Below are 12,184 nucleotides of genomic sequence, written 5' to 3'. Positions count from 1 at the left end.
CCATATTCATAAAGGATACACACACCTCCAGACTGGTAGCCCAACATAATGCATCAGAGATATTTCAGGTGCAGCTAACATTGGGTAAGACAGTGATTCAGGTCGTTGCCTGCTATAGGTTCCCAACCATGTCCCAAGACTCACACTCCATGTTCCTAAGTACCCTGGAGAATATTAGGGTCCAACCTAACACTCTCATACTGGGCGACTTCAACCCCCTCCATTAACTGGGAAAACTACTCATGTACCAATACACTTGCCCAACGTTTCCTGGAATTCATTAATTCCAATGCTCATGACCAGCTCATTCTTAACCCCACTAGAGGTAGCAACATCCTTGACCTGGTCATTACTAACATAGGTGACCATTGCTCTACACCAATAGTCAACTTCTCCCTGGTTAGATCCAACCACAAACTAATCACCTTGGAAAACGACATCCTGCAAAGGTAGCCACCATGAAAAACTTCACCAAAGCTAACTTTGGGCTCCTAAAAACAGAAGTGGCTAACTTCACTGAAACCATGCAAATGGAGAATAGTTGCATGACGCCGAATTATACACAAATGCACTGTGCGAACACGTACACAAATGCATGGATCTCGCCATACCCAATAGAATCAAGATGCTCTCCTCCAAAAAAAGGAAGCCAATCTGGTGGTCCCCTGCCATAAACAAACTCACAACAGAAGGAAGAAATGAATGTGGAATAAGGTGAAGTCCCAAGTATGGAAAAACTCCCTTATCAGCCTCAACAAAAAGTTGAGTTCCCTCATCATATTGCCAGCATACTGGCTGACAGATTCACTGCCAACTTTACCCCTCTCCCTCTCCCCAAAGCACCAATCATAATACCAGCAGATTACCAGCCACCCAGTATTACTGCTGCATAGGTTAAAACAGCACTGTACAAGGCCAAGAATACAGCTTCTATGGAACCTGACAATATCCCTAGCTGTGTTCTACATGAACTACAGAGTGAACTGGCACCTCAGCTGTGTGCCCTGTTCAGTCACAGCCTCACCTCAGGTGTTGTCCCTACCGAATGGCGCACTGCTACAGTCATCCCTCTCCACAAAGGAGAAGTGACTACAGACCCTGGAAACTATTGCTCCATTAGCCTGATGAGTCTGATATGCAAAGCTATGGAAAGTATCATCATGGACCAAATAAACAAGGATATAAGGAATCTCCAAACTCTGGATCCCACATAGTTTGATTTTGTGAAGGATAGATCATGCCTTCTTTGAGTCAGTCACCAGAGCTGTGGATGAAGGCAAGGTGGTTCATACAGCCTACCTTGATCTGGCCAAGGCCTTTGATACCATTCTCCACTCAGGAATCATAGAAAAACTCAATAAGGTAGGCATCAACCCCTATATCATTAGGTAGGTTGCAAACTGACTCACAGATAGAACCTACAGTGTGAAAGTAGCTGACTCTAAGTCAGACTGCTGACCAGCCACGAGTGGAGTCCCACAGGGTTAGGTCCTGGGTCCTCTCCTGTTTGGTATCTACTTCTCTGAAGTCCAGGCCAACACAAAGCGACTCTGGCTGACAAAGTTCACAGATGATTGCAAGTTGGGAGCTATTAATAACTCCCCTAGTGATTTTGACATCCTACAGAAAGGCCTCACTGAGACCAACAACTGGTATCAGAACCATGGCTTTAAGCTCAATGCCAAAAAAATGTGTCATCATCCCCTTTGGGAAAAACCGAGTTCCCATGAATTACCACATCGGTGGTAGTCCACTGAACACAGAAGGTGTTATAAGAGATCTGGAAACACAGGTTGACAGCAACCTCTCTTTTGTCCACCACATTGCCACTGTGGTCAGAAAGTCCTTCTATGTGGCACATCTCATTACTAAGGGTTTTGCATCCAGGAAGAAAGAGGTCATTGTCTCCCTCTACTCTTCCCTCATTAGGCCAATCATCTAGTACAATGCCCCATTTGGCATGTACCTGACTAGACACCTGCAACAACTGGAGAGGCCACAAAAGTTCCTCACAAAGAGGATCCTAGGCCTTAAACACTTGTCCTATATGGACAGACTCAAAAAACTCCAACTATTCCCTGTCTCATATCACCTACTTAGAGACAATCTCTGCTTGACTTACAAAGCCATGTCTGACCCAACTCTGTTAGAAATGCTACATCTAAAGAAATCCCGATCTCTCCATAACACATGCTCCAGAGACCACAACCCCATTACCACAATTAACAGAACATGTTGGAGGGACAGGTTCATAACACAAAGACTGCCCATGCTATGGAATAGACTTCCCATACATGTCGAACAGAGCACCTCACTAGTCCTCTTTAAGAGAAATCTTGACGAGTGGATGGGAAATAGAAAATTCACCCCGGGGATCACTCCAATGGCTCTACTCGACAGAGGCACTGGGAAATAAGGTTGGGTGACATGATGCCAGGGTAATCTTATGGGCTAGGCTTGTAAAGGCTCCAGGGCCATTAGCCTAGTACACACCTATGAACCTATAAACCTATAGCATCAGACATGCATATTGCCTGCTGTGGTGAGGGTGATGCATTATGCAGATAATGCAATCATCATCTGGAGTTTTATCAATTCCCGAAGTGTTCCAAAGAACAGTGGCTAAAAAGACTGATGATCTAGATGGTATGGCCAACATTATTAATGACATTCTTGGCATTCTGGTCTGCAGTGAAGTTGTGGAAATCTATGTTTTCAATGGTTAAAATGTTTGAAAGAACAAAACAATGTGAGTGAAAGAGAGCAAGTACAAGATTAGATAATGTTATGTTAGAGAGAATGAGACCTGGTGATTAAAATATAGGAACTGCAGTGCTGTTACCTCTAACCGAGGTAAATGAGACATTAATGAGATGTATGGGCATGCAGCAGTACTTAGCTAAATTTAATCCTAACCTGTGAGGAGTTAGTATACCTATCAGCTAGCTGCTTGAAAATGATACAGTATAGCACTGAGATTCTGATCAGAAGGGGCCTGAATCACTTAAATACTGGAGATAAGAAGAGCACTCCTGAAGTTTTATGACATGATTAAAACTTGAGAGATTGTTGGTCAGTGCCACTGCTAATGACATAGAAGCTGTTATACCTCATTGTGAAATGCCCACTGAATATGTGTCAAGAGCATTTACCAGTTGTCAATGCAAAAATGCACAGTTTGAAAAGAAAATACTTTCCATTGTCTGTGGGTATCAAGATTATTGCTAGTATGTCTGTAGTAAAGAAATTCAAGTTGAGTGTTATCATAAACCTATACAGGGTGTTTCTAAATGCCATTGAATACTACATACAGTCTCACCTGGGTTGCAAATAATGCTCTGTGACTAGAAAGGTATGGCCTTAAGATTACATATAATCTGAGTCACTGAGCAGGTATAGATAAATGAGATGTTGAACGATTCATACTTAGAAAAGGAGAATTGAGATCATATGGGCAAGGAGTTAGAAGTAAAAACAATTACATTTCAGCTACTCATTATAGAACAAAAACTCTTAAAGAATTCAAGAAGGCTACAGCAAAGCACCCTGACATAAAGTTGCTGAGGGAAACAGCAACAAATGGATGGCCTCAGTAATATACTAGCACTCCAAATGACATTTTATCTTTCTGGATATTCAAAGAGGAAAAAAGATATGCATCTAGGCTCATCTTTGTCAGCTCATATAGAAAATATGATGTTACAGCATGCTGTTTCTAACAACTCCCATAAAATGGTAATTCTAGAGAATTTGCACTGTTGTACACTAAACTGAGCAACCAGTTGTCCAAAGATGGTGCACGTCTTATCCAGCATCAATTTTATTTTATTTTATTTTACATTTGTTAACCGGGCTAGTCTGGCTGGATACATGTCCATTTTCAGCAGAGGCCCGAGGAGAAAAGCTCCATTATCATACTAGTAACTTACAATAAAAGCAATCAAACAATCAAACAAAACACAAAAAGCAAAAACGCAAACAAATTAAACAAAATATATAAACATGAAAGCAGATAAAGGAACAGTTATTACGTAGTTTAGAAAAATGCAGAGGCAGTTAAACAAGAGATAACAATGGAGAGGCAATATTATTCTGTTATAATTGCTAGAGTAAGACTGCTAAGGAATGAAGAGAATTGAAAAAAAAAAAAGTGACATATGGAGAGTCAATAAAAATTACATTATTTAAATTTAGAATAGAACAAGTTGTGCCAGGGCACTAGTATTAGGAAATAGATTAGCATAGAAGTGATCTGTATATAAGTTAGAAAAGAAGAGATGACAAGATGTAGTGATATAGCATGTAAAAAGGTGGTAAAAGAAAAGAAAGAAGTAAATTATGCAAGTGTTCAGTAGAGGGATAATCAGAAGTAATGAATAACCAGTAGAAGTGAAAGGAGGGGACTGGAAAGAAGGGAATTCTATGCTGAGCTCAGTCAGGATTAGAGCATGGGCATAGCCAATGGGTTTGGAAATGGTTTCTTATTTGTTTTTTGAAAAGGTGAGATGAGCTTAGGGTGGTCAGTTCTATGGGAAGTTTATTCCAATATGATCCAACAGTATTTGCAAATAAGGAGTCACCTGCTTTATTGTGAGATTTAAGAGTAGTTACTAGAAACTTTCTGGCTGAGAGAAGGGAAGTAAGATTTTTATATGGGGTGATGAGGTTATTAAGTATGGGTGTATTGGAGGGGTAATGCAGAATTTTATAAGTGATGACTAATTGATGTAGGAGTATTAGGTTCTGAAGTTCTAGCCAGTTAAGTTTTTTTAGATTGAGACAATGGTGAGTACGGAATGGGGAACCTGTGGCAAACCTAGCAATATTATGGTAGGCTGTGTTAAGTTTATGAAGGTTAGCTTTAGAAATGTTGATAAAAGATGGAGAGGCATACAATAGTGTGGAGATGAGGTGAGTTTGGGCAAGAGACACTCGGGTGGTAGCAGTAAGAAAGTGCTTAAGTCTGTAGAGGGCACCTATTTTTTTATTAACAGTCTTGATGGTTAGATCAATGTGGCAGTCAAAGCTTAGCTGATTGTCTATAGTAACGCCTAGTAGTTTGGTGGAATAGTCAGGTTTAATGATAGTGCCATTACAGGACACAATGGAAAATGAGATCAAGATTCTGTGCATTTAATATATGAAAACTTTTACTCTAAATTTTCAGAGATCACTAACCTAAGTGAAACCACACGTAGTGATGGTAACACTGTAGAGGTTAATGTTTGCAAACATTAATGTGCCAGACCATGCTGTGCCAGGCAAGGATTCATGGGTTACCAGAACAGAAACTGGTCATTTCAGCATATTATTTATAGTCAAGTATATACTCAGTCAAATTGTCATGTGGAAGTCGCTGCACAATTGATAAAGGTCTTACTAAAAAGGCACAAGTGGTCAATGAGATTGTTGAATTTAATCTGTTTAAATGGAAATGCTGCTATGATAGGCAAACATGAAAGCTAAAATATATAAAGGAAGGAGACACTATCAGGATACAACAAGGACAAAAATTCAGCCAGCAGTTATGCTCCCCAATCATGGGCAACAGAAAGAAAAAAACGAGGACATGCTTAGATAAGGATACAGGGAAATTTGAGGGGCGATGAGTCCTAAATGGCCATCAGATTTCCATCAAAACAACTGAATAGCATTAAAAAATTGAATAGCATTTAAACAGCTTTTTTGTATACCATAAAGCATTAGAATCATCCCCCATGAAAACTGGAGAGTTCTAAATAATATTTAGTACTTAATATTACTGTCTATCAATGGAGTGTGGGGGGACTGATACATTTACTGTCCAGCATACACAGCGTATTGCATTAAGAAGTATGTTTCCACTTTTCACCTGGTAGCCTTCACACAATTTTAAATCTTTTAGTCTTTCTATAACATTTCCCCTCTCCTTTTATGTAACATGTCCCTAGCTCTTCCAAATATATGAACACTACCTTGTATAAGCTGTCAACATTGTCTTACATATTCTAATGACTAAGGCTAGTATTAGGTGTAGAATTGGTCAAAGAGCTGTAACATACAGTCATGCTATGTCATGTGTACGTTTGCCATTGGATTTGTCCACTTAAGATTGTTTTGAACCTGTGCCGGGATTGGTTGATTTTAAATACTTTCTTTTATTATTTTGGTATTCATCATCACTGATTCACATCACCGCTTTATTCAGAAAAATGCTACATTATCACTTAAGGGATCTTCATCCTGTTCATTGCAACCAAATTGATTGAATGGATTTTTGAAAAAAAGGTAGTCAGCAGGCTGCTTGATCAGTTCTTAAAGCCTGTTGATTTTGTGGGAACAAAGTCAAAAAGGCAGGTCCCTAACCGACTAGACCACAAGTTATAAAACTCCAGGGTCACCACACCTTGATGGTAAAGAAATCACCTCCCTTTCACTAAGTGACTCTTCATGCATGCTTGTGAAAATCATGAACCACACATGTGAAATTTGATAAATTCTGTTCAATTGTCATTTATAAAAGAAGAGGTCTAGACTGTAATTGTAGTAAACAAACAAACTACAGCTGCTTTATGTCCTCAGCAGAAATTGTAATGGAATAAAAAGATTCTCTTTTCTGTTGTTTCAGGGACCATTATAATGTCTGAAGACCTACGAGATGCCTTGGATAATATGTATGATGCCAGAATCCCAAAACTGTGGTTCAAGATTTCCTGGGAGTCAGCAACTTTGGGCTTTTGGTTTACAGAGCTTCTTGAAAGAAGTCAGCAATTCCAGACCTGGTTGTTTGATGGAAGACCAAATCAATTTTGGATGACAGGGTTTTTCAACCCACAGGTATACCCAGTAAAATGTTTTATTTCACATGTGAAAAGCTTGTGATGCACATAGGCAGACTTGATAAATTGTCAGTTCATTACACATGCTGAAACAGTGACGTGTACTTATGAAATAGTTTCAGCGGCTGTTCAGTAGTATTTTGGAGCTACATTATTTCAGTCATCACGTGTTATTAATCTAGTCCAGTGTTGTTCCTTCCATCAGTTTTATCACTTTGTCATACTAAATCCTTTGCTTTGGTGACCCTACTTACAGAATCTGAGTTATTGTACAATACAGTGTCAAACAAATATTCTTTTTTCCTAACTTTTCCATAGCATGCTAAACTTTTAAAATGTAATCTGGCATGTATGTATATATATATATATATATATATATATGGGAACACTTCACATAATCGAGTTATTAAAATCTCGATTTGCATATGGTCGAGACCATATGATCGAGATTTTAATAAATCGAATGTGTGTAGTGTTCCGAAATAACACTTTACTTACCTGAATACATTACTTGCACAAAGAGGCAAGTATTGTTGCATGCCTTGTGTGTACGTAATGTATTTTTTGTTTCGTGGTGTTGGCAGGAAGTAAAGAAATCTCCCGTTTTGCACTTCCGAATACAGCGCAAGACGGGAGATTTCCCATCTCCCCACTGTAGTGTGATCTTGGAGTTGGTATATTTAAGTAGGGGGGGTGTGGGGGGCACAGCTCCCCACATGGGGGGTGAAGGGGGGTGAAGCCCCCCTGAAAAAGCGAAGTTTGTGTTTTTTTTTTTTGTTTTCATGGTTTTCCTTCAGAAGTTCGAGTTTCCGAAACTCGAGCTTTTGGATTCGGTTATTTGTAGTTCGAGATTTCGGAAGTTCGATCTTCTGAAGTGAATCCATACATATATATATATATATATATATATATATATATATATATATATATATACACATATACTTTATTCAACACAAAATAAGTAATGCTTTGTACTTAAGAAATTGGTCAAATTCGTGTTTATCATCCAGTAGGATTACTCCATAGGTCTTCAATTAAAGTGTCAGTTTCTAGAAGTCTATCTTGTAATTAATTTTTATTTCATTTTTTCCAAATTTAAAATTACATTTTTGCTTTGTCATTATATTAGTGATGCATGTTATCACACTTCTTTTTAACTCTAAATGCATCTTTTGTAGCTGTAACTATGGTTTCCAAGTTTATAGTTATCATGTAGTTTTGTATCCACCATTCTCTCCTTCATACCTCTCAGCTGCCCAGAATTTTGTTGAATGTCTGTCACTTTACCTGGTATTTTTGCCCTGACCCTCATAAAATGTTTGATTTTTTGATAATCAAACATTTTGAGTAGATTAGAATAATATTTAAACATTGTTCTTGAATTTGGCCTTTGCCCCCCCCCCCCCCAATATTTTTTGCTTTGTCCAGAATTCTTGAGCAGGGAAGTTAAGAGGTATGTTCCCTCCTGTCAATCAAGTCAAAGTATGATGTATGTTGAGAAAATCCACTGGTTAAGGTTACCACGATGTTAGAAGATTCTATACATAGTTTGACTTTGTCAAATCTATGCTGTTGAAATTCAAAGAAAAACAATTTTTCATTATTCATGTTACAACCTTACAAATATATATTTTAAGTTAATGTGTTATTATTGTCCTTGTTAGAAATGATCCCCCATGTGTTTATAAATTATTTTCACCTGGTACCTGAGTTCAGATGTGTGACAGCAGTAAAAGCATTTACATTTTGTGATTTTTTTTGGCCATTCCCACTTTGGCCATCAAATGCCATCTTCACTGTATTTATTTACTAATTTGTTTTGCTACTGGCTGTCTGAAGCCACATTATCAGCTGGACAATGACTGAGCCATTATCTGTGAAAGAGTTGTATTTTTTGTTATAGTCTTCCCTCAGACCCACCACCATATCTGGTGTGCAGTGTTATGCACATCCTTTTCATATATAATGTGCTGGTGTATTTCCTGTATAATACATCACTTATTACCATGTCTGACCTAAATCCTCAGTGGCTGGATGGATCCACTCCTGGAACATAGTCAGGGCTCCATCCTGCTGTGCCAGTGGTGTGGCCAGAATTTGCATTTTTCAATTTTATTCTCTGTTGCTGTGATCATATCTTTGATAACATAAGACACTGTGTCCCATTTATTGATAGTGACAGTAGTTTGCCTTTGGATATTTTGAAGTATGGGAGGATATATTTGGTGGGGCGTATTGTGCATTCCATGATTTGCATATCAGGTGTTTATTAACTGAGTGCTGCATTCATGACACATTACTTTGAATTTCCACTGCAGTTATAAAAGGTCATATTATTACTCTCAGCTACTAAAACTATAATAACTTCCCAGTATGAGTTAGAGGATCTGATGATTCCAGTAAGCACTTTTGTGTTTTGTTTAACCTAAACTTTTTCTGAGGGTTAGGGTTCTTCATGATTGCCAGGTAATACTGCTTTTTTTTTTTTTTTTTACATTTCCCTGTAGCCCTTTAGTATATGCCTCTAAACACAAAGAAGTTAATGTTATCATAAAAGGTCCATATTATGCCCTAGATTGTTTTATTTGGATAGTTAAGAACAGTATCTGTTGGGATCTAATTTAGAGCAATATAATTTCTACCAGGAAATCTAAGAAGGTGGATTTATTTTCATTTGTATTGATCTTAGCCTGAAAGTATCAGGGGCCAAGTTAATTAAAGGGTTAACAATTTCTGGAGTTGGGAATGAAGACCCTTGATTTGTTAGTACTGTATTGGAGACATCACTATGTTTCATACTGAAAGCAAGCATGTAGTGCATAGAGCATCATCATTATGGTCCGATACTGATAAAAAGATAAACTCGTTAAGCACTTCTCTTACTTAAGACCTAATAGTAACAATGATCAGGGGTGCTTAATGAAGGCTTGTTATATACCCTTAAGTACTGTTATGATCGAATCTCATGCCAGGGATAGTGCTGACTGGCAAGGAACAGTGACAGAAGGTAAACCAACCTTTATAAGCTGTTAGAACTTCACTCTGCCACGGTTGTAAACAAAACGTGGTAGAACAAACTAACCCCTTTTAAAAGCTGTTTTACATTCTGCCAGAGGGGAAATTCATTTCTACCTGCTATATCTTTTACCTGTCCCAGATATTGCAGAATGTTCCTGATTTTTTCCCAAATAGTTTTACTCCATCCTTCTTATACTTTTTGATTTTCTTACAAATTACAGAGAATTACATTCAAAACAAAGAGTGAGAAGGTCACACTGAAAAACCAATCAGTAAAAACTAAATGAAAACTCCAGCCAAGCTAGAACTTCCAGTGAGTGAGTAAACAATGCCAGTCCTTTAGAGTTTCCTAACTTTTCGTATAAATTAGAGCAATATTTAGAAACTGTCCCTGACTTTGATCCTTTTGCCTTGGCATTATTTCATGACGTTAACAGGTAAACTGCTGTATAGCAGTGCTTGCCTAGTGCTTTGTTGGCTTTCAAAACCAGTAAAGCCCTTTGGGCCCTATACTTTCTCTCTTTTTTCCCCTGTTTCTGATAGTGGTACATGGAACAGAAGAAGCTCCATTCCTACAAATAATTATGATTAAATCTCTGATGATAACTCTTATTATGGATCCAAGATTCATTCCTTGACATCCTCGTCTTCAACAGACAATAAGCAAGTTTATGATGAGAGACCTGATCTTAAGCAGAGCCTAAATCACAAAAACTATGCATACAGTTTGAAAGCCTCAGTATCATAACCTCTGCCTCTCATATACTTTTATAGTTTGTTACTAGGCTATTGACCCTGAAGGATCTCTAGCAGCCAGGCCATGCATTATCATGAAGTTTTGTTAGCCTTGTAATTTAAATATCAATAAAGCAGAGAAGGCAGAACATTTACATGTAGCTTCAGCAGACCCTAGCCTGTCAGACCAATTACACATTCACAAGTACGATGATAGTGTGATCACCCAGTCAGGTGATCTCAGTCTTTTATGCAACATAATTAAAACATGTTAGAGAGATAGGTATGAGTCACAGAGGATACGTCTTCTATGGAGCCATCTCCCACTTCACAAAATGTAGAGTACATATCCTATTCTATTCAAAAGTAATTTGGATAAGTGGATAGGAAACTGCAAATTGGCCCTGGTTTAGCACCCACATCCCTCATGGATAGGGGCCACAAATAAATGTCCCCACATTCATTTGTTCTACCCATCTTTGGGTTATATGTACACAAAATATAAGGTCTAAGCACTACCATGGGAATTTAAGGATAGGCTTCACAGACCGTCACAGATTAATAGCGTAGTATGCTGCTATGGACATATGAAACTATAATACATTTTGAGGACCTATAAGCATTCCTACTGGGATCGCAGCCTGCACTTACATGTCTAAGCAAATGTATGCCAGTTAATGCAGTGGCAAATTCTGGGAATACTTTTATAGTCATGTTGTGCATTCCAGTATGACTTCTGGGCAGAAATATGTACATAGATCTATGTATACATATGTATGAATGTACACACAGAAAAACATGCACACATATAATACTCCAGTGTATCAAACAACACTTTTATCAAAGTGTTTTTGAGGTGTAACTTAATCTCCAAGTCCTACTTCATTAGGTGTAGGTGTAATAAGATAATGGTAGTAAGGATAATGCATTTTTGCCTCATCTTCACTGTTGTGTATTCTCAGAGTTAGTATATTTTGATATATAGGTGTAAGGAGTTCAGGTAGGCTTGGTTAACTGGATCCTATGGATTGAAGGTCCTTATTCATTGAAATTGTGGTAGCTGGGTTAAAGAAATGTTACCTTATATTAAATGTTGTGCAATCTCCTACTTAATATATTTACAGACATGGCATTTGCAGTGAAGGGGGGGGTGGTCTCCCTGCAAAAACATTAATTTTTTGTCTTTTTTATTCTTCTGTACAACTGAATGGGGAATCAGTAATGTGGAAATTCAGTTATTACACACTTAGATTGACAATGCAAATGGTCAATGGTTGTGTGATAAAGGGTGATCCCCAGGGAAGGGAACTGTGCAATCTCAACGTTAATATATTTAATTAACAGAGAGTATGGGGATGCAGGGGTCTTGTGACTCTGCAAGAACATGTTTGATACATTGCATTTTCCAAGAAGTAACCTCAGAGCATACGTAGAATTGTGTCATGTGATTTGATGCTACTGTGTCGCATGACAGCATAACGCCAAATCGACTTCACCCACTCAATCCATATCTCGCTCGCACTCTCTCTCTTTCTCTCTCTCTCTCTCTATATATATATATATATATATATTATATATATATATATATATATATATATATATACATATATATA

At 38.0% G+C, this 12,184-nt stretch overlaps 1 protein-coding gene across 1 annotated transcript in view; it reads left to right on the top strand.

Moving 5' to 3' along the window:
• LOC122796791 (dynein axonemal heavy chain 5-like) overlaps positions 1–12,184 on the top strand; it is a 2,204,633-nt gene that overhangs the window by 2,113,934 nt on the left and 78,515 nt on the right. The window contains exon 74 of the mRNA XM_044065521.1: positions 6,608–6,816. Coding sequence (XP_043921456.1) covers positions 6,608–6,816 — 209 coding nt within the window. The remainder of the gene's footprint in view (positions 1–6,607; positions 6,817–12,184) is intronic.

This window comes from Protopterus annectens, chromosome 3.part0, assembly GCF_019279795.1.
Source record: "Protopterus annectens isolate FY-2018-M chromosome 3.part0, PAN1.0, whole genome shotgun sequence".
NCBI lineage: Eukaryota > Metazoa > Chordata > Ceratodontiformes > Protopteridae > Protopterus > Protopterus annectens.
The sequence above is the reverse complement of the archived record's forward strand: the minus strand, read 5'-3'. Positions and strand labels throughout refer to the sequence as shown.